The sequence below is a fragment of the Bos mutus genome, chromosome 2 (assembly GCF_027580195.1).
Source record: "Bos mutus isolate GX-2022 chromosome 2, NWIPB_WYAK_1.1, whole genome shotgun sequence".
NCBI classification, from domain to species: Eukaryota; Metazoa; Chordata; class Mammalia; order Artiodactyla; family Bovidae; genus Bos; species Bos mutus.
In genome coordinates this window covers 114,201,343-114,225,915 of record NC_091618.1, presented here as the reverse complement: position 1 = coordinate 114,225,915, position 24,573 = coordinate 114,201,343, and the positions used below count along the sequence as shown (strand labels likewise).

Sequence of the window (24,573 nt, the reverse complement as noted above, 5' to 3'; positions counted from 1 at the left end):
TGTCATGATTCACAATTGTTGAAGGTTATACTCCATTTACAACTTACTTTATTCCTTCTGCTGTACAATGTGTCCTGGCAGCTTGTTTATTTTATACATAGCAGGTTTTTTAAATGTTTGTTTATATATTTGTCTGTGCTGGATCTTAGATGTGGCATGTGAACTCATAGTTGAAGCATGTGGGATTTAGTTCTCTGACCAGGAATCAAACCCTGGGTGCTCTACATTGAGAGTGCAGAGACACAGCCACAGGACCACCAGGGAAGTCCCTACAAAAAGCAGTTTTTAATATCTTAATCCCCTATCTCTCTGTCTTGCCCACTGGTAAGCACAGTTTTTTCTCAGTATCTGTTTTATTTTTGGTTATTCACTATATTCACTAGTTTTATGTTTCAGAACCAAGATACAGGTGATATCATACAGTATTTGTCTTTCTCTGATTTATTTCACTAAGCATAAAAATCAGTATTTTTAATAATTGAGGCATGGATAGCATCATGGTTAGAAAGAAAGTGTTCTTAGTTTTAAAGATGTATACCAAAACATGAAGCTAGGTGAGACGATGTGTTATCGGGTTTTTAAAAAAAAAACTTTTGCAAAAAAGAAAGAGGATAAGGTCCTTCTGAATATATTAACCTGGAAAATGTCTTTAATATTATGGGCAAAAAGTAAGTTGCTTGGAAACAGCCCAGATGTCCATCAGTAGATAAATTGTGGCATATACATCCAATAAAATATTTTTCAGCCACAAAAAGGAGTGAAATTACATGCTACAATGTGAATAAATCGCAAAACATTATGCTTAAGTGAAAGAAGCCACAAAGTCATAAACTATGTGACTCCATTTATATGAATTATATAGAACAAATTAATCCATAGAGACAAAATGCAAATGGGTAGTTTCCAGAGACTGGGGGGAGGAAGAGGAAAATAGGAAGAAACTGGTTAACGGACAAGAGGTTTTACTCTTGAATGGTCAGATAGAGGGTGCGCGTAGCACAACATTGCAGATGTGTACTAATGCTACTGAATTTTTCAGTTTAAAATGGTTAATTCTATATTATGGAAATTGCACCTCAACAAATTACTCAAAAGTCACATACTAAAAATGTATAGCATAATTCTTTTTCATTAATGAAAGCTTTATAGTTAAAATGTGTAAATGTGTAGGTATGGAAATCAGTATAGAAATGAATCTTTAAACAGGTAAAATTTTAAGAATGACATGTATTAGTTTGTAACAACAGTGATAAAGGGGGTTTGAGAAGAAAGGGTACTTTCAACTACGACTTTCTCTATTGTTTCAAGTGGATATATGATTTTTTGTTGTTTTTCTACTTACATGTCATGTAAAATAAGTTTTAAAAAAGTAAGTGACACATTCTAGTTTTCAGAATATGAAGAGTTAATATGCTTATAATAGATTCTGGAGAAAAAATTTCATTCAGTCTGCCAACAGCAAAACTGTTAACTATGAAGAACAGAATGACTTGTAAAGAAAATTGAATGTCAAAGAAATAATTAAACTCTACTTTATGGGAAAACATTCATCAGTTCTACATTTCCTTAATAATTCTTCACGTGACATTCAGGTTTAGCTGATCGGTGTAATGGGCAATAATGATCCATGGTTACTTATATATAATAAAAGGTTTAATGAGTGTTGAGGTGTGACTGTTCATATTTTTACCAAATATATATTAGGTTTTAAGAAAATACTAATTATTCAACTTTACTGCCCCATTCACTGAATTTAATTATATTTTAGCTTTCTAGAATCATTACTTTAAAAACAATTTCATCAAATTGTATTAGAGACATTTATGGTACTCTAGACCAAGAATTGGATGCTGTTGGTTATAAACTATTATATTTTCAAAGGTAATATATGATTTTGTCTTTTACTTGAAATGGTTTTAACGCCATTATGTCTTTGTCTTTCTTTCTTTTTTTTTTTTTTGATTTATTTTTTTTGTTGTTGTTGTTCCTAATTTTATTTTATTTTTAAACTTTACATAATTGTATTAGTTTTGCCAAATACCAAAATGAATCCGCCACAGGTATACATGTGTTCCCCATCCTGAACCCTCCTCCCTCCCCATGTCTTTGTCTTTCATATACTCATCTTGTGGGTTAGTTTTCAGTTTAGAATTGCAGCATTTCCTTTATGACAAAAGGCAGACTCATAGGAGCTCTTAACAATCTGTGATAAAACCTGTAGAATTTGTTGTGGATTTTGCTTTTAAAACTTACGCACTGCAAATGTGTGTGGACTGGAAGCTTGGTAAATTAATAGAAGCATTCTTTGATAACAAGATATGTGAGGAGTTTTCACTAATAAGTTAATGATACAGAAAAGGTATTGTTTACTGGTCCATTGACTTAGGGGGAATGGGATCAATTTTTTAAATCCTGGTACCTAAACAGTATTTTAGTATTTATCACTTGAAATAGAAAGGAATGGCAACAATTGGGAGATGGTATCCAATACCTGAAAATTAAAAAATGTTAATTCCTGAAAAACTCTAGAACTCCACTCCCAGACTGAGTTTTTCACTATAATCTAGAGGGGAAAAGGGTAATAGTGATGCCACTTCTATCTCCTGTATTCTATTCTGAGTACTTGTTTTTACTGTTGTTGCTCAATCGCTAGGTTGTGTCCGACTTTGCGACCCCATGAACTGCAGCATGCCTGGCTTCCCTGTCCTTCACTATCTCCCAGAGTTTGCTCAGACTCATGTCCATTGAGTCAGTGATGCCATCCAATCATCTCCTCCTTTGTTGCTCCCTTCTTCTCTTGACCTCAATCTTTCCCAGTATCTGGGTCTTTGCCAATGAGTCAACTCTTTGCATCAGATGGCCAAAGTATTGGAGCTTCAGCATCAGTCCTTCCAATGAATATTCAGGACTGATTTCCTTTAGCATTGACTAGTTTGATCTCCTTGGCAGTCCAAGGGACTCTCAAGAGTCTTCTCCAGCACCACAGTTTGAAAGCATTGATTCTTCAGTGCTCAGCCTTCTTTATAGTCCAGCTCTCACATCCATACATGACTATTGGCAAAACCATAGCTTTGACTATATGGACCTTGCAAAGCAAGGTGATGTCTCTGCTTTTTAATATGCTGTCTAGGTTTGTCATAGCTATTCTTCCAAGGAGCAAGCGTCTTTTAATTTCATGGCTGCAGTTTTTACTAGTCTTTACTAAAATCTTCCCAAGCCTTTACCTCCTCATCTGTCAAACTCATAGAATAAGTACTATTTTAAAGACCAAATAAGAGAGGTAATAGAGAAGTTAAGATACTTAAGCTACTCTTCACAAAAATCAGTGATAATAGCAATGAGAAACTCCCCAAAGAAGAAACTATCCAATATTATTTCTTTAATTTGGGGATAGTAGCTGAACTAGAAGTCAAAGATCATGAATTTATGGAACCTGATCATCAATCTGTGGCCAAATATCAATGAAATGTTTTGATTGGTTAATCAGTTAGCTATCCTGTCATTTGTTCATCAGTATGTAATTAACTTTTGAGTAGATACAGATAGATTAGAGCAATGGTATAGACAATGCCAAATAATTACATTTTCTCTTAGACCATAATTAGCATCTGCTTTATCTTACCAAATACATTTTACTTTGACCCCCCCCCCCACAAAAAAAATCAGTAATTGGTCACATTTGAATGGGACTTTAATGTTTTCAAAATGTTTTCATGTCTCATATTTCATTTAATCTTCAGAATGACCCAGAAAGACAATTAATATATTCTGCAAATAAACTAATAACAGACTAACCAGAAAGGTTTTGGAGGCTGAATCCAATTATAATCATTCTAAAATAATCCACAGATACAGAGGTATAAATATTTCTTTTCTCATTTAATATTAAATCTGTTTATCAGTTCAGTTGCTCAGTCATGTCCAACTCTTTGCGACCCCATGAATTGCAGCACGCCAGGCCTCCCTGTCCATCACCAACTTCCGGAGTTCATTCAGACTCATGTCCATTGAGTCAGTGATGCCATCCAGCCATCTCATCCTCTGTCGTCCCCTTCTCCTCCTGCCCCCAATCCCTCCCAGCATCAGAGTCTTTTCCAATGAGTCAACTCTTCCCATGAGGTGGCCTAAGTACTGGAGTTTCAGCTTCAGCATCATTCCCTCCAAAGAAATCCCAGGGCTGATCTCCTTCAGAATGGCCTGGTTGGATCTCCTTGCAGTCCAAGGGACGCTCAAGAGTCTTCAACACCACAGTTCAAAAGCATCAATTCTTCTGTGCTCAGCTTTCTCTACAGTCCAACTCTCACATCCATACGTGACCGCTGGAAAAACCGTAGCCTTGACTAGACAGACCTTTGTTGACAAAGTAATGTCTCTGCTTTTGAATATGCTGTCTAGGTTGGTCATAACTTTCCTTCCAAGGAGTAAGCGTCTTTTAATTTCATGGCTGCAGTCACCATCTGCAGTGATTTTGGAGCCCAAAAAAATAAAGTTTGACACTGTTTCCACTGTTTCCCCATCTATTTGCCATGAAGTGATGGGACCAGATGCCACTTAGTTTTCTGAATGTTGAGCTTTAAGCCAACTTTTTCACTTTCCACTTTCACTTTCATCAAGAGGCTTTTTAGTTCCTCTTCATTTTCTGCCATAAGAGTGGTGTCACCTGCATATCTGAGGTCATTGATATTTCTCCCGGCAATCTTGATTCCAGCTTGTGTTTCTTCCAGCTCAGCGTTTTCTCATGAGGTACTCTGCGTATAAGTTAAATAAGCAGGGTGACAATATACAGCCTTGACGTACTCCTTTTCCTACCAGTCTGTTGTTCCATGTCCAGTTCTAACTGTTGCTTCCTGACCTGCATATAGGTTTCTCAAAAGGCAGGTCAGGTGGTCTGGTATTCCCATCTCTTTCAGAATTTTCCACAGTTTCTTGTGATCCACACAGTCAAAGGCTTTGGCATAGTCAATAAAGCAGAAATAGATGTTTTTCTGGAACTCTCTTGCTTTTTCCATGATCCAGCAGATGTTGGCAATTTGATCTCTGGTTCCTCGGCCTTTTCTAAAACCAGCTTGAACATCTGGAAGTTCACGGTTCACGTATTGCTGAAGCCTGGCTTGGAGAATTTTGAGCATTACTTTACTAGTGTGTGAGATGAGTGCAATTGTGCGGTAGTTTGAGCATTCTTTGGCATTGCCTTTCCTTGGGATTGGAATGAAAACTGACCTTTTCCAGTCCTGTGGCCACTGCTGGGTTTTCCAAATTACATGTATTTCTTTCAGATTCACTATGGCTTAAGCAAACTGGTTCTGTTATGGCTTTAAGTCATGGTTTATGGAACTGCCTTGTCTAAATACTGTCTTTTTAAGTTCTTTCCTTTATACATATAATTATGTGACTATAATTCTTGAATGTTTTGTTTAATTTGTTGAATTTTCTGCATTTGTCATAAATGATTTTAAAAATCCTGGCCAGGCTTTGGCAAACTCTTCTAATTTTGCCTAATGTAAAGGTTATATACCAGGATAAGCCTCCTTTTATCAACTCCTACCTGGGACCTGATGTAGACCATAAGCATATGCTTATACTTAGGGCTCTCCAGCTCAACTAAATCCATTTCTTTAAGGTTTGGCCTCTTTTATCCAATTGTGTTTGCTTTGCAGTATTTCTTAGAGTCCAATTCTTTGCTAGCAACCATGTCCCATTTGCTGCTTTCAGTCTAGTGCTGATAACCAGTTTTTAAAGAAATTGAGTATTAGGATACAATAAAATACAAACTATTGATTTAATTTAACCTTTTGATCAAAAATCACTTGAGCTTCAGGATTACCATTAGGAAAATCTCATGATTATAAAATATTTTAGATGAGGATGATGTAAAAGATTGGACTAAATTTGTATTGAGCACACCTTGAGTTTGTTGTGTTTTTTTTCCTTACAATTTCTGTCATTTAAAGGTATAGGGGGGAAATTACATTATTTGCATTTTGGATAAAGAACAGCATACTTGTGCACTGTATCACTTCAGTTCAGTTGCTCAGTCGTATCTGACTCTCTGCGACCCCATGAATCGCAGCACTCCAGGTCTCCCTGTCCATCACCGACTCCCAGAGTTTACCCAAACTCATGTCCATTAAGTCAGTCGTGCTATCCAGCCATCTCATCCTCTGTTGTCCCCTTCTCCTGCCCCCAATCCCTCCCAGCATCAGGGTCTTTTCCAGTGAGTCAACTTTTCGCATGAGGTGGCCAAAGTATTGGAGTTTCAGCTTCAGCATCAGTCCTTCCAGTGAACACCCAGGACTGATCTCCTTTTTAATATATGCAAATTATAATATTTAATCATTTTTAAATTTCCTCCTCTCTTCCAGTTTTTGCCCCTGATTCAAATTAAAGTCAGTTAACATAAATATAAGTTGTGAAAGTGTTAATCGCTCAGTCATGTCCAACTCTTCGCCACCCCAGGGACTATATAGACCACCAGGCTCCTCTGTCCATGGAATTCTCCAGGCAAGAATACTGGAGTGGGTAGTCATTCTCTTCTCTAGGGCATCTTCCCAACCCAGGTCTTCTACGTTGCAGGCGGATTCTTTAGCATCTGAGCTCCCAGGGAAGCCCTTATAACAGGAATCAAATACCTTCTCTCTAAAGTCTGTAATGTTCATTACCCATTTTTAGCTAGGGGCATCTTTACATTTGTTGACTTGTTCGTGGACCAGGTAGTCTGATTAGGTGAACGACCTAATACCACCAACTGTTAGATGGTTGATACAGTTTCTGTATTCAGACTTTCCAGTTTCAAACCTGTCATTTAAAGAGAGATTTTTGAATATATTTATTTTTGAGTGCATAGGAATATTGTTTTAATGGTTAACACCCAGAATTTTATTTCAGCTATTTTGTATCAGATTATCAACTTGTGACTGCTCAGGAATTTTATCTAATACATCATTTCCTTTCATAATATGGTTTATGATGAATGTCCATATGGAGTATTTAGTTGAGAAGGCATTTGTGATTTTTAAAATTCTGTAATTGAGATGATGCTATTAAGTATGTCAATCTTCCTTTTCTAAGAAAATGAACAGTGTGACTCTGTGGTGAGGTTGTTGACAAAAATAATGAAATTAGAACCATTGACCAGTTTTATATTATTTAAGCTATTTCATTTCACCCTCTTTGGTGGTGGTTTTTTTTTTTACCCACTGGAAATAGATTTTAGAGAAGACCATGGTAATTCAGCGTACTCAGTTTATGCTAGGCCATGGGCTGTGATCTAGGGATATAGAAAGCAAGGTGATCCCTGCTCTTGAGAAACCCCAATCTACAGAGGTGGCAAATAAGTAAACCAAAAACAATCCAGTGTGATAAGTGCTATCACACTATCAAACACACATACGTACATATATGTAAATATGGCTGTGGAAGCACAGAAATGAACACCATGTGTATTTATATTGTACTGAGTTGACTTTTAAAGATAGTGAAATAATTAACAAGGCAAAAAGGAAAGGTTTTCTAGATGGAAATAACAGTATATATTTAGTTAGGCATACAAAATTTCTATTTATAGGTCAAAATGATTAAATATTGATTAATAGGTTCAAACTAATGAGAAGGGTGATCACAGGTACTCGATTGTAAAAGATTGTGTATTCTTGACTAAAAATACATATCCCGCCCTATTTCATATTAGAGAAATTAATGAGAGAAACTTGTAAATGGGAGTCTCAAAATCAAGCTGACAGCAGAAAGAGTGAGAAACATTTTGGATTATATATGTTGGATTATTCATAATATGGTTTCTCATAAGTACTGTCATTAATAGAGATAATTAGCAGTATTGACACTAATGATTTCAGTATTCCATAGAAATTAATTTTCTAAGTAACAGCTGGTTTTTTAAAGCAAAACTTTAAACCTTTTTCATTTGTACTGTAATCACTATACACCCATTCTTGTCTCAAATACAATGTTTTAAACATAATTTAACCTTTTTTTTTTTAATGGTTCAAAGTTCTTGTAAAGCATCAGTTTTTGTTTTGTGCTTTAACACAGCATTTACAGTTCGTTGGTATTGGGGTATGAGGAACTGTTTGACTCGACAAACTTGCCTTTGGATTACTGAACTTTTATTCTTTTGATCTTGTATGTTCCTACCATCAGTCACTTAAGGAGACCTAATGAGTCTAATCTACTAAATTATTTTACATTCAGCTTTCTGGGTAAGAGATTTAGGGATGGAAAAAGAAGTGCTTGAGCTTTTATGTATACCTTTTTGCTGTATTTCTTCATTTAATTTTGGGTTCATGGATGAAATGTGAATAGCTAATATAAGTCCAAATAAGTAGAGGTATTTGTAAGTTAAGATTTTTTAATGTTATTAATCCATTACACTCATATTATTTGTAACTCTTGAGTATTGGTAATTATCACTAATTTATGTGTTAAGGTTTGGGGGTGATCCAAAGGAATTAATTGGGCTTTCTCAACTTGGAACTTCAACATAGAATCTACCAGATTAATGCATCCAAAACAAAGACTGAACTGCTTATTCTGTAAGAAGGACAAATCATCACTGACTTATCAGATTTAAATTTAGATGTGTACAAATGGCCTAGGTCAAAGGCAGCTAAGCCATTTAGACATCAGGTCTACTTTCATTGGTTCCGTGTCCAAAAACACAGTGCCTTGTGATGCACTTTAGATAGCTGTGATTCTCCAGTTATTGTGCTTTCCCCTATGGAGATTTTCCTAGTTTCTAGAAAGCTGTTTAATTAGTTTCCAGGATAAATTTTTTTTATTTCCAAGTGAATAGAATCAGTGAAATTTTATCCTGACTCCCTTGATACTTCTAATTGTTCATATAATCAAAAGAGCATGTAACATATGTAAAATAAAAATACCTTTGATAGGTAACCTGTGTAGTATATAAGCAGTTCCAAGGCAAATGATAATGTAAAAAACTTTGAAATACGCTATCCACTTGTGATTTAAATTTTTATGTAAGTTGCAGGTTTTATGTAAATATTAAAATATAAAAGCTAATGTGTAATGATTAAATAAATTTAAGCAGCATATTTTTGTTATTTTAAAGATATCTGATTTTCATATCTTAATCTTCACTTGTTTTAAACAGTGAAAATTGTTTAGTCTGATGCTGGTAAGGTACATAAGTTGTTTCCCCTCCAGAGTGAAGTCACCCTGCTGAGAAATGAAGTGGCACAGCTGAAACAGCTTCTTCTGGCTCATAAAGATTGCCCTGTAACCGCCATGCAGAAGAAATCTGGCTATCATAGTGAGTAATGTTCCATTACCTATAGCCTTAGGCTATATCAGTGAAATACTGCCAGAGTGAACCAAGCTACCATTAAAAAAATGGAGATTGCAGTTCTAATATTTAATATTAAATATCAGAAGTTCTGCAGAGTTATTATGGAATGGAGGATATACTTCTCATAATCTAGAGTTTTTTTAATTTTCCTATATCTAGCTTTTCCCTAGAGATTACTATAGATCAGCAAAATTAGTTGGTTAATAATTTAAAATATAGTGAAAGTACTTACGATATTTTGTTTATATTCTCAGAGTAATAGTTTTCTTGGACTGACTGAACACTTCTTTTCCAGCCTCCATTTAGTAATTTTTTTAAAATTAACTATCTTAACAGTCAGTAACAGATCCTATTGTTACAGTAGCAGATCCTAGTGTTCTTCCTTAGATAATCAGCATTGTGCAGTTTCATTGTTCTGAATGTTTATATTGAGCCTTCTAGTTACAAAAATACTAAACTAGAACAGTATTGAAATTATCTGCTTGTAAGTTTCCTCTTAAATATTTCCCTTTAAAATGAGGTGGGTTTTTTTTTCTGTTTTCAGCATTTTAGAGGTTAATTGTGCTTTTCTTCTTGTAATGTCCTATTTTGATAAGATGCACAATGTTGGAACCAGCTGGTAGTCTTGAATAAATGGCCAATTTTGTCCATCGTACACAAATCTGTAACAAATAACATAGCTGGGAATGCATTAGGAACATTCATAATATATAACCCATAGCTTTCATTTTTATGATTTAGTGATATTTCAGGATATTTGTAAATCTGAAGATTGTTTCAACCATCTGTATCCACTTCATTTTAATTTGCCAGTGTCAGTAATTCAAAGCAAAGAAACATTTTGTATTGGATGCAAACAGTTCCTCAGGTGCTCACGATAAAACTTAATGGCCACCATCTTTACTTGTAGTCATTGTAAGCAGTTTCATCAGAATGGGCAATATTTTTTAATTTAAAAGATTCAGTAGATTTAGCAACTCTCTATGCCATGTATATTTAGAACATTGATTTTTGCCAGTTTTGAGCAAATAAATCTCAGGCCTTTGACGTCTTGTCATTTTGACAGGATTGTGAAACACATTGTAGAGTAAATTGGAACCATATAGAATTATGTTTGGGGCTGTACTAACAACGCCTGCTGCGGGGATGAGGCTGTTATGGCTCCCGTGTGACTTCACAACATCATTTCCTTTAGAAGCTACTGAGTCCAGCATTATGCATACATGATTTTCTTAACAAGAGAGCTTTCCTGAATTTTGATATTCAAAAAGAAATATACAAATAATTCTGTAAAAGTAGAAGGAAAATTAACTCTTAAGTTGCATTCAATTTATAATTATCTTCAATTTTTTAATCTAAATTTATTGGATAACCCCAACAGTTCCCTGTTATCCAGGCAGTATATACTCAGCAAATGCAAACCAGTTCTTTATTTGAAGCCATAAAGATTTTTTTAACTGTACAGATGTATAGGTTTGCATGCTGTATCCTCAAACTGACTTGGAAATCTAGATTAATAAGTTTTTAGTGAAGATACACAAGGTTGTGGAAAATGTAAAAAAATAAGACATTTTGAAGTTTTGGAACAGTTCCCATCTTTTTTCCTGTCTAGTTATCTGTATGTCAAACTGATTGACGTCAGTATAGTTCTTGCATAAAATTAGTTCTCTTCAGCTCTACAAATTGGATTTTGTAGAAATTTCAAAATTTTTATTTTCAAATTTGAAGTCTGGAAAAAAATGTGACTTCTCTGTTTGGTAGTCAAAGTAAAGATTGTTTAAGTTAATGTTTACATCTCAGAAAAAAATGTGGAGAAATTTACAAATACATAACTGTTCATCAAATTATAACACACAGCAATTGCTAATGATAATGAGCTGTAATACTAGTTAGCTCTTTCAAAACGATGTGACAGAAAACTAAGGTTTAGAAGAAATTAAGTAATATCACAAAATCTTGCAGGTAAAAGTGACAATATAAAGTCACACAGTCACAGGGTCTCTTTTTTAAAAACAGAAAGTCCCATATCCTAGGAAACCATTCAGTCATGAGAAAACCACGACATTGATTTTAAGGGTCAAAACAAGAGTGGAAACATGAAAACATTTTTAATGTTTGGATTCCATGAAGAATAAAACATAAGAGTAATCTTGCTGCCATTAATTCATCTTCTGTAAACCTCTGGACATAATTAATATAACATATAGTTATTTCTGTAATCATAAGTGGGAAGTAAAGTTTATTAGACCCTAAATGTGAGTTTATATTTTCATTAATGAAAATATGTATAAACATTAGTGGAACTTTAGAGAGTGAATTGTCAAATAACTGGTTTCTTTTGGTTTAAGTAGTGCTAAAAACAGCTCTTAGAGTGTAATAAGATCTCTTGTATCTTTCTATTGTTTGTGATTTACACTAGTAATTCTTCTCCCCTTACCATCTCGAACTGGACATAGGTACAGCTGTATGACATTACAAAGGTATTTTATACATAATTTATAAGTGAGTACCTGATTCTTTGTACAACCTAGAGATTTGTTTTACCTAATTCTGAAAGCTTGGAGAAAGATACACCTGTCCCTTATCACTTTCATTTTGACTCCATCTCCCCCATTGTGTATTTATATTTCCTCATACCACTTGTCACAGCTCGCTCTATTTCTGAAAGCTGTTATATCCCGAGAACTTACATTGAGAGGAAGGTCATTTTGTTATCGTGTTGAATAGTGGTGAAATAAAGGGCTTTTTACTGTTCTCTCCAGTTAAACTGTTATTTGCCAGTGTTTTCTTTGAATGCATTATTATTGTATTGGCTATTTAACTGAATTGTAAATATTTTATAACATTCATTGTTGCTTAATCAGAAAAGTACCTTTATGCTTTACATAATTTTAAAAAGGATTACTGATAGTGGGTTTTTTTTTTTTTTTAAACTATATCTTGACATCTAACTTTTATCCAGTGGTGCAGTTTTGTATTTAAAGCAGATTTATAGAGAGGTGAGATTCTTTCAAAAATGCATGGATTTGAGGCAAAAGTATCAAAATACTGTAAGGGTTACTATATTTCAGAAAACCCTCAAAAGGAAGAATTATATTTGAACTAAAGTTATGCTTGCCAGATTCCTCCCCCTCTATCTTCTACATTACAGATCACTGGGTAAGTCCTGCTTCATGGGGTCCACAATCTTAATAATTGACTTTCAGAATGAGCACCTGGCCATCAGTAAGCAGGCCAGTATGTACTCTCAGATTTCATAGAAAGCCAGCTAATTGTTATTTCTGAGCACTAAATAAAAATTATTTTAATACCAAATGCAAAGTGCAAAAGAACACATCCTGTATAACACTGTTTTTAAAGTGTTCACAAATAAAGCTGAACGATACTGTTTAGAGATTTATACTTATCTGGAAAAACTTCAAAGAAAAAACAAAGGAATTACAAAAGGAATACATATAGAATGGTGATTACCTTTGGTGAAGAGAGGACCCTCCAGGAAGCACAAGTGTTAATTGCAGTCTTTAAGTTGGGAAGCTGAGTTCACAGGTGTTGATAGGATCAGTTGTCTCATACCTTGCATACACTGTAACAATTTGTGGGTGTTATACAAATGGAATTATTGGTTTCTCTTCTGTTAAAATAAGAAAGATATAGATTTGTTCAAGCCAAAAAATTGGTAATCTATTTTCATAAATATTTAGAATGCCCTGTCTCCAGTTTTATATGGATTTTTATTTGAATCTCAATGCATGCAACTATAACAGGTGGTGGCATTTAGATTCTAAATATTGCTTATTCTCATGTGTATAGATCATTAGAATCAGGTATTATAATCATCCTTTGCTGCAGCAGATTGAAAGTCAGTCAGAATAAATATAGTTCTGCAGAGGGAATTATTTGAAGACATAATTTGTATGTTAGAATTCATTTTGATTATATTTTCTAACCTTTTAATAACAAAACCAGTCTATTGGCCTACATGTCAAATGTGTTGCTGGGTGTTTCGTTTTATCTATAAGAGACTTACCTCTCAAATTCCTACTTCATTTTCTTTCTTAACACTATTGAACAAATAATTCTTCAGCTCTGCTTTACTGGACTTGAGGGGTTTCCATGTGCATGCCTGTGCCTTCATTTGGCTTGTTGCAGCAAAATTGCCTACTTCATGACTTATAGCCACCTTTCAGTTACTCAGTTACTGTGATACCAACTTCTCTAAACTGATGTAAAATGTCATCTAACCTTTTATTCTGTACATTGACTCAGCCTGATAAATTTTTACAACTATTCTAAGAAACTGAGTAGTTTTCTTTTTTCCACTCAGCTGCTGATAAAGACGATAGTTCAGAAGATTTGTCAGTGCCGAGTAGTCCACATACCGAAGCTATACAACATAGTTCTGTCAGCACATCCAATGGAGTCAGTTCAACTTCCAAGGCAGAAGCTGTAGCCACTTCAGTCCTCACCCAGATGGCGGACCAGAGTACAGAGCCTGTGCTTTCGCAGATTGTCATGGCTCCTTCCTCCCAGTCACAGCCCTCAGGAAGTTGATTAAAAACCTGCAGTGCGGCAGCTTTAGATACTCATTAGTGACTTCAAAGGGAAATCAAGGAAAGACCAGTTTCCATTTATGCGAAATCTGTGGTTGTAAATTTTTTTTTTTAACTTGAAATTAAATTTGACTCTAAAGTTGGTGTAGCAGCAGTTGATGATCAGACTGAACAAGTTTTTAGTCTCTGGAAAAAGACTGATTTTGCTTTTTTTATAAATATTGTTAGATTTATTAATTTTTCTGTGCTCAATGTGTAAATTGTATTATAATTCATTGTGGTTTATTTCACTTTTAATTTGGGGGTGTTTTAATAAATGGGGGTGTTACTGAATCTCTCTTCCTACTTCCACTTCTTTTGACCACCTCTTAACCCTCAACTATGATGGTAGTTTTGTTATATCATTTATACCAAAGTTCTGCATAGTCCCTATTGACTTTGTAATGTTAACAAGGTCATAAAGCACTAGCAAGTGAAAGAAATTTGCTTTTAATCTTTTTGCCTTTTATTTTGCACATTATGCAAAAGGAAGAACATTAGCGAACACTTTTTAAGTGAGTGAAATGTGGTAAAAGACATACAGTGCTTTTAGGCACACTCTTAATGAAGGTCAGTAATAGTGCATTTTCTTTAAGATTTTAAGTAAGCATGAATATTGGAATCCTTTATCATTTCAATGATGACTGTTTTTCAAGTCTTAAATTCAGTATTTTACATCCTATGTTTTGAGGCTAACAATATGAAATTATATAAAGTACAATACAGGGTTATCGGATACCTAATAATTTTTTGATATTAGATTTTTGGTTTTGTTTATTTTTTACAGATTTCAGGTTTTAAACTGAGAAGTTTATGCATAATCAAGTAAGGTATGGTTGCCAGAAAAGCCTAAAAATTACTACTTAGAAAATTTAAGACTGTTTACCCCCATTGTCTTGTACTTGCAAGCTAACTTGTACTTATTCTTGTGGAAGCACTGTCATCTTTTAGTAGCAAATTTTGATAACGTTTCTCGTGGGAAAAAATCAGTATCTATCTTTAGAACAATGTAACTATAATGTGGGACACAAGAGTGAGTGAGAGAGTGTGAGTATGTGTGTATGTGTGTGTCTTTCAATAGTTTATGCCAGCAATCTTTGCTTGAATGTTTAACGATGCCTTCAGTGTGATGCTGGCCAATAGATGATTGCAATTTAAGATGTCATTACTGTGCAGGCTTGGATAACTAACATTCCATGATGTAGTTTGTTTCTGATGAGATGATTGTAGGTACACTTTTCTCATTATCCAATCATCTGTGGGATACTGAGTTTTCTAATGTGCCATTATCTATTTTTATTCTGCAGTTATGTTCAAAATACAGTACAATATTTTAAAATAGACAAAATTGTTAAAAATAAAGTAGTAGATGTGTGTAAAAAAACTTTGTAAAATAGTTATGAGTCCTCCCCAGTAGCGACTTCTGGCATTCAAGCAGGATTCCATTATGTAAATATCTGTAACACATTTATAATAAGTTGTGTGGTTTGTTCTGCATCCATACTACACTATTTGCTAAAGTCTCAGTGCCATCTCCTAATGAGACTGACATTTTAAAAACCTGTATGGAATATCCTTGACAATTCAAGAAAATACCCCACCTTGCCTAAGTTCCGAACTGGGAAACATTCAGATTGTACAAATGACATTTCAGGACTTTTAAGTATGAAGATAATAGGAATTTTATTGTTTGGCTTATAAAAAATGAGAGCATTTTTGGTTGATAATTGTACTTCTAAAGTTTTTTTTTTTAACTGATTTTATAATTTTCAGGTACTCAATTTCTAATCATGACTTTGCCGTAGTTATGCTAAGGAGTTGATCTCAAAGGCACAAAATATGAATTCTGCAAGAAGGCTGTTTTTTATTGTAGTTTGGATGGGTTAGGAAAAGCCTCCGTTTTTCATTCTCCTAGGTCAGTCAGTGCATTTTTCTTAAATTTTATTATTTATGCAAGTTAAAGTTCTTTGGTAACAGGAATTCTTGCAACTGTAAAATAAAACTACATAGATGTAAGAAGTCATGTAAACGGTTAATGAGCTTATTACCAAGGTTAGCAAAACTCATTGTAAATCAGTCTGTACTCAGCAAATAAAAATCATTATTAGTTGTATAAACACAAATTCCATTTTGACTTTCAGGATGTCACACTACTTCTGTACCTAGCATTTTGAGTCCTTATATTTGCAATGTTACACAAACTGTACTATTTTCTTTTATGTGCAGTTTGCATGAGTAAACCATCAAAGAATAAATTCTATCTTTAAATTATGTTCATAATTTGCTTGTTCTTATCTGTCTTTCCTAAAATAAGATTACTTGATCATGATGTTTTTCTCCTTCAGAATGTTTATTACCTGAGAAGAACCTAATATTCTGTTTCCTGTGATAAAATTAATTTCTTCTCAAAGACCTTTCAGCTGCAAGGTCACTCAGGCCTCTTTCTTCTTCTCTGCATTCACTTTAATTTATGTCTCCAGCCCAGAATATTCCCTTACCCACACACACAACTACTACACACAGATGCACCAGCCTTTGGTTTATCTTGGTAACTGCCTGCCAAAACAACTCTTATCTTTCACTCTGAACTGTATAATCTTCCCTTACCCTGCCTTCAAACACACTGCTCCCATAATGTTTCATAAAGCAATTGATTACCACACCATCCTTCCAGTTGCTGAGGTCAGAACAACCTTGTTCTCATCGTTGATTCCTCACTTCTCACATCCAACACATCAAGAAATGCTGTTACTTTACCTTCAGAATAATACAGAATTCAGCCACTCATCATTTGCAGTGCTATCACCCTGATCTGTGCCCTCGTTGTTCCTCACCCAGAGTACTGTATACCTTACACCCACCTTCTTTCTTTCACCCTGCCTGCTACAGCCCATCCTCAATACAGGAGCCCCACTGAAGCTTTCCAAACATGCAACGGGTTAGGGCACTCCTCTGCTCCGAGTTCTAGAGCAGCTCCTCATTACATTCAGAGCTGGAGCCAGCCCTTACAGGGGCCTACAAGGCCTGTTCCCCCAACTGCATCCCATTAGATCTCTGACCTCATCTCCTACCACACTGTGAGCACTGCTGGGTGTCCGTTTTTCTTCTAGGCACTGGGTATACACTAACAGCCAAAACACAAAAACTCCTGCTTTGGGGAAGCTTACATTCTAAGTGGGGAGAGAGGTTTTAGGGAAACACAACACAGTATCAGTACATCATCTTACTGTGTTATAATAGAAACCATCAGTGCTAAGTGAAGAAAGACATCCCAGTTGTGCTGGAGAGCACTGGAGTGATGTTTCAGTCTTCTCTCTCAGAGCCAGTCTGAAAAGATACAAAGAAACACGTGGTTATTTACTTTTAAGGTGTACATTTCATAAATGTGCTTAATCTGAATTACATGATATCAAAGACTTGATAAAGACAAACTGATGTGTTTCTGTAACAAAGTTTGACTAATGATACACAGAGAAACTACACATTTGCTTTATTTCAGAGGATAGGAAAGATAAGTAAATTCCACAGACAAGAGTTTAAGTGTAGTTCTGTTCATTATCCATCTCTGAAACTATAGTTTGATGTTTGACAATAATAATTTATTTCTGAGAATGTAATTATGAAAGAATCCATTTACTGCTGGGACTTCATCTTATAAAAATATATACATGTACACACACAGACATGTATACACTAAATACCTAAAGAACAGTTACAAAACCAAGTAGAAGAAAATTTTAATCTGATGTTTCTAGATTACCTTGACAAGAAGATAATAACTTCTGAAGCAATTAAAATTATACCATTTTATGTCTGATATGAAAAATCACCTCTTTAAACTTTCAATAAATACAAATACATTTTTTTCTGTGATTCTCATACATTTTTAAGTGAAGATCTTTCTAGCCATCTAAAATTAGACTAACAGTTGGGTTTTCACCGAAGCAAAGTATTAAGATCCTTTCTGTGTGGGAGAAAAAAACTCACAAAGAGTAGAATAAGGATTTTTCTGGAGAAATAAATAGTTTTACCATTTAAGTAAATGGTGAGTTGCCAATTACACATTGCCATAGAAGTAAAATTAATGGAAATGTTTCCAGAACTAAACATTCATTAGTTCTGAAATAACCAAGGCCATGTGACATTGGAACCTACAATAAAAGAAAATATGAATAGTTTTATTCTGTTGTAGCAGTCCAATGCACCAAATATTGTAAAATTTTCAAAAATGTCATAGCACTCAGACTAGAAGAGTTCTGATATTCAACAATGGGCCAGTAAATTGTACCTTTTTTCCTCAAATGGACATCCAAATTTTTCCAATGACTATGAGAAGAGGATGGCATTAGCACACCATTGTCATGGTCATGGTGCTTCCCTTGCTTTATTTTGCATTAGATTTTACGTTTAAGAAATAATTCATTGAGCTAGAACCATGGTTTTATCATGCATTACCTCAATTATTTGGGAAAGTACTTACGATTATGAATTTCATTTTTAACTATCAAGTCAAATAAAGGTAGTTTTACTTTATTCACTTAATTTTACAGTAGGTTTTGCTTTCTATGAAAGTAGACAAAAGAGACTGTTCCCTCAAAAGAGCTCTTTTTAAAATTATTTTTGCTTTAATGATTTTTTAAAAGCATGTAAATTAAGAAATGCTGTTTTCCATAACCTGACACAAAAAGTATTTAAATGAAGTTTACTTAACAGAATTTAAGATGATAGAGTTGTCTGAGTTTCTCATAACTGGAAGGAAAGAAATGCATTATGTGATGCTTGAGAAAATGCAAAAATATGTCACTACCATTATCCTCAAAAAGAAACCCTTTTGCACAGTTCAGTATTAATTGATAATTTTATTTTTTTCTCACCAATACTTTTTTTAAATCTCCCATGTAATTAAACAGTAGCTAAATTTCTCTATTTTTAGGAGATGTGCTTGTTAAAATTCTGTTCATAGGGTCTAATACTATCATTGAAAATAAAATGAGTTAGGTAATATAGCTATCAGCATAATTAATTTGAGCATCTAAAACTTATTCAACAGATAATTAATGACTTTCCCCAGTTGCTAAATTTTTAGCATTACATCTTAATCTGTTCAGCTTAGCTAATGGATTCTGAGGTAGCTTCCAACATTGAGGTAATCTGCTAAATTATCAAGGAGAAGGCAATGGCAACCCACTCCAGTACTCCTGCCTGGAAAATCCCATGGATGGAGGAGCTGGTAGGCTGCAGTCCATGGGGTCGGGAAGAGTCGGACATGACTGAGCAACTTCACTTTCACTTTTCACTTTCATGCATTGGAGAAGGAAATGGCAAGCCACTCCAGTGTTCTTGCCTGGAGAATCCCAGGGACAGCAGAGCCTGGTGGGCTGCCGTCTATGGGGTCGCACAGAGTCCGACACGACTAAAGTGACTTAGCAGTAGCAGCAGCTAAATTATCAACAATCATATCAATAGTCTAAATTAACATATTGCAAACAAAGATCTTCAGATATTTTTTGTGACTGAAGATCAAAACTGGAAATTCATTGTTCGTTCCTGGGTTTCGGCACCAAAAAAAAAAAAAAAAACAAAACCTGGAAATTCTTTTTTATGGACTAGAGATTATTTATGACAAGGTAATATTAGACGACAATTTTGAAAATATCTACTTCTATTGTCATTTTAATTGTGTTCTACTTATCTGTAGAAGTTACGTAAGTGGCTCAAAAGTAGTAGGCGCTTGAACATATTAATGATCTATCATTTAAGAACTTGCATAAAATATTTGTATGTTTGCTATAACTAATAGTGCATGCTGCTGCTGCTGCTAAGTTGCTTCAGTCGTGTCCGACTCTGTGCGACCCCATAGACGGCAGCCTACAAGGCTCCCCCGTCCCTGGGATTCTCCAGGCAAGAACACTGGAGTGGGTTGCCATTGCCTTCTCTGAATAGTGCATAGGTATATATAATTTTAAATTATCATTTAACAATGCTTTAATCTCTTGCTTAAAGTTTTCCCCCAATTTTTTCTGAATTTCTAACATAAAAATATTAATTTAGGTGTCTCATTTCTCTTGCTGGTGAAAACACTTACGAATATTGGCCCACTAAACGAAGTACCTAATAAGCACAGACTTTGCACCGAGTTGTTGGACTGTAGGGACCACAGTAATAATAAAGACCAGGATCTTAACGTCAAGGAGAATCCATTTGGAAAGACAAAATATTTGTTACATCTATGACAGGAAATAATCAAAATCTACAACTTCTGAAACAATTTATAAGTTCACAAAAGGAGGCAAACCATACTACATTTGAACTTCATTTAAATTATGAATGAGATGGGTAGAAAGGAAACAAAAGTAACAACAAAAGACCACATAAATGAGTTATGTTTATAGGACAATGGAAAGATAGGAAGAAGAGGGTTAGCAATGAGCAAAACTGCATAGCTGGAATAGGGCTAGTTTATAGAGGGTCCTAAAGTATGTAGGTCAGGAAGCAACAGTTAGAACTGGACATGGAACAACAGACTGGTTCCAAATAGGAAAAGGAGTACATCAAGGCTGTATATTGTCATCCTGCTTATTTAACTTATATGCAGAGTACATCATGAGAAACGCTGGGCTGGAAGAAGCACAAGCTGGAATCAAGATTTCTGGGAGAAATATCAATAACCTCAGATATGCAGATGACACCACCCTTATGGCAGAAAGTGAAGAGGAACTAAAAAGCCTCTTGATGAAAGTGAAAGAGGAGAGTGAAAAAGTTGGCTTTAAGCTCAACATTCAGAAGACTAAGATCATGGCATCTGGTCCCATCACTTCATGGGAAATAGATGGGGAAACAGTGGAAACAGTGTCAGACTTTTATTTTTGGGGGCTCCAAAATCACTGCAGATGGTGACTGCAGCCATGAAATTAAAAGACGCTTACTCCTTGGAAGGAAAGTTATGACCAACTTAGCATTTTCAAAAGCAGAGACATTACTTTGCCAACAAAGGTCCATCTAGTTAAGGCTGTGATTTTTCCAGTGGTCACGTATAGATGTGAAAGTTGGACTCTGAAGAAGCCTGAGCACCAAAGAATTGATGCTTTTGAACTGTGGTGTTGGAGAAGATTCTTGGGAGTCCCTTGGACTGCAAGGAGATACAACCAGTCCATCGTAAAGGAGATCAGTCCTGGGTGTTCATTGGAAGGACTGATGCTAAAGCTGAAACTCCAATACTTTGGCCACATGATGTGAAGAACTGACTCATTGGGAAAGACCCTGATGCTGGGAGGGATTGGGGGCAGGAGGAGAAGGGGACGACAGAGGATGAGATGGCTGGATGGCATCACCGACTCGATGGACATGAGTTTGAGTAAACTCCGGGAGGTGGTGATGGACAGGGAGGCCTGGCATGCTGCGATTCATGGGGTTGCAAAGAGTCGGACACGACTGAGCAACTGAACTGAACTGAAGGGATTTAGACTAGAAAACAGGCAACTATTGACTTAGCTTAAAAAATGCACAATAGAAAGGGTGGCCCATGTGGCAATCAGCCTACAAATTGCACTAATCCAAGTTGTAACCAGCACTAAGGGAAGAAGAGCCAATTCAGAGCAAAAGCAATGGGAATATCACTCAGCCATTAAAAAGAATGCCTGCAATGCAGGAGATCTGGATTCAGTCCCTGGGTCAGGAAGATCCCCTGGAGAACAGAATGGCAACCCACTCCAATATTCTTGCCTGCAGAATTCCATGGACAGATGAGCCTGGTGGGCTACATATACATAGTCCGTAGTCGCAAAGAGTTGGACACGACTGAATGACTAACACTTTAATTTTCTAATGCCATTTGCAGCAACGTGGATAGACCTAGAGATTATCATACTAAATGAAGCAAGACGGATGTGAAACACTGTGTGATAGCCCTTATACACAGAATCTAAAAAGCAATTATACAGATGAATTTATTTACAGACAGACTTACTGACTTAGAGAACTTACAAACAGGGTTACCAGGGGGAAAGGGTTGGGATGGGAATAGTTAGGGAGTTTGGTATATTTTAAATGGATAACCAACAAGGACCTATTGATAAGCACAGGAAACTACACAATGTTATGTGGCAGACTGGATGGGAGGGGAGTTTGGGACAGAATGGACACATGTATATGTATGACTAAGTCCCTCTGCTCTGCATCTGAAACTATCACGTTATTAATCAGCTATACTACAATATGGGCTTCCCCAGTGGCTCAGCAGTAAAGAATCCGTCTGCAATGCAGGAGACACAGGTTCAGTCCCTGGGTCGAGAAGGTCCTTGGAGGAGGGCGTGGCAGCCCACTCCAGTATTCTTGCCTGGAGAATATCATGGACAAAGGAGCCTAGTGGGCTACAGTCCATAGCGTCACTGACTGAGCGACTGAGCACACACGCATGCACACATACTCCAATATACAATAAAATAGTTGTTTTCTTAAAAGACATATACTAATCAGACAAAAATTAAATACAGAGGAAAAAATGTAAAAGCAACAACATACAAGGAAATTCCCATAGGATTATCAGCTGATTTTTCAGCAGAAACTCTGCAGGCAAGAAGAGAGTGGCATGATAGCTTTAGAGTGATGAAAGGGGAAACCTACAACCAAGAATACTACCTTGGTAGGCTCGAATTCTGGAGAAGGCAATGGCACCCCACTCCAGTACTCTTGCCTGGAAAGTCCCATGGACAGAGGAGCCTGGTAGTCTGCAGTCCAGGGGGTCACTGAGGGTCGGACAACTGAGCGACTTCACTTTCACCTTTCACTTTCATGCATTGGAGAAGGAAATGGCAACCCACTCCAGTATTCTTGCCTGGAGAATCCCAGGGACGGGGGAGCCTGGTGGGCTGCCGTCTATGGGGTCGCACAGAGTCAGACATGACTGAAGCGACTCAGCAGCAGCAGCAGGCTCTCATTCAGATTCGACAGAGAAATCAAAAGCTAAGAGAATTCAGCACTACCAAACCAGCTTCACAACAAACTCAAGGAATTTCTCTAGGAGAGTGGGAGGGAGGGAAGGCCACAACTAGAAATAAAATTACAAGTGGGAAGGTCATCAGTAAAGAAAAACATACAGTAACATAGGAAATTATCCATACACAAAAATGATAAAACCAAAGACTAGGAGAAGAGAGTACAAACACCAGAAATGGGAATTGCATTTTAAATTAAGAGACCAGCAACTTAACCTTCAGGCAGACTGAATATCAAATAGCTCATGCAATTCAATATTTTAAATAAGAGTCAAAAAATGGGTGGAAGACCTAAATGACATTTCTCCAAAGAAGACATATAGATAGCCAAGAGACACATGAAAAGATGCTTAACATCACTAATTATTAGAGAAATGCATATCAAAGCAAAATGAGGTATCACTTCATACTGGTCATAATGGCCATCAAAAAATCTACAAACAATAAATGCTGGAGAGGATGTGGAAAAAAGAGAACCCTCTTGCACTGTTCCTGGGAATGTAAATTGATACAGCTACTATGGAGAACACTGGTGATTCCTTAAAAAAGAAACTAAAAATAGAACTACCATATCACCCAGCAATCCCCCTACTGGGCATATACCCTGAAAAAAAACCATCCTCTGAAAAGACACATGCCACCCTAGTGTTCACTGCAGCACTATTACAAGAGCTAGAACATGGAAGCCACCTAAATGTCCATCAGCAGGTGAATGGATAAAGAAGTTGTGGTACATATATATAATGGAGTAGTATTCATATAAAAGAACAAAATTGGGTCATTTGTAGAGACATGAATGCACCTAGAGCCTGTCATACAAAGTAAGTCAGAAAGAGAAAAATAAATATCCTATATTAACACATATATGTGGAATCTAGTAAAATGGTAGAGATGCAGGCATAGAAACAGATGGGTGGATGTGGTGGGGCAGGGGCAGGCTGGAAGGGTGGGATGAATTGGGAGATTGGGGTCAGCATGTGTACACTGTATGTAAAATAGATGGCTAGTAGGAACCTGCTGTGTAGTTCAGGGGGTGCAGCTTGATGCTCTGTGGTGACCTAGATGGGTGGGATGACGTGGGCTGGGAGGGAGGTCCAAGAGGGAGGGGATGTATGTATACATACAGTTGATTCACTGTGTTGGACAGCAGAAACCAACACAACTACATTGCATTAAAAAAAAAAAACCTTATGGGAACTGCAAACCAAAAAACATTAGATAACACACAAAAAAAGTAAAAACAACCTAAACACAACACTAAAAGAGAGTCATCAAATCACAAAAGAACGAAAGAGGGGAGGGAGAAAAAAACACCTGAAAAAAACAAATCGAAAACAAAATGGTAATAGGAACAAAAACCACTATAAGAGACAAGGAAGGGCACTATAGAATGAACAAGGGATCAGTACCAGAAGACGATGTAACAATTTTAAATACACATGCACTTAACACAGGAGCACCTTAATACATAAGGCAAACACTAACAGCCATAAAAGGAGAAATCGAAAGTAACACAGTAATAGTGGGGACCTCAACACCTCACTTACACCAATGGACAGGTTACTGTATGGTCTTGGCACAAAACAGAGATCAATAGAACAGGAAAGTCCAGAGATAAAACCATGCACCTATGGTCAACTAATCTATGTCAAAGGAGGCAAGACTA

General features: G+C 36.0%; 1 protein-coding gene across 2 annotated transcripts in view; it reads left to right on the top strand.

The window, feature by feature from the left end:
• ATF2 (activating transcription factor 2) overlaps window positions 1-16,194 on the top strand; it is an 84,066-nt gene extending 67,872 nt beyond the window's left edge. For both annotated transcript variants that reach the window (XM_070358740.1, XM_005902545.2), the window contains exons 13-14: window positions 9,184-9,289; window positions 13,650-16,194. In XM_070358740.1, the coding sequence (XP_070214841.1) occupies window positions 9,184-9,289; window positions 13,650-13,876 (333 nt within the window). In that variant the 3' untranslated portion in view covers window positions 13,877-16,194. The remainder of the gene's footprint in view (window positions 1-9,183; window positions 9,290-13,649) is intronic.
• Window positions 16,195-24,573: the final 8,379 nt, after the last annotated feature.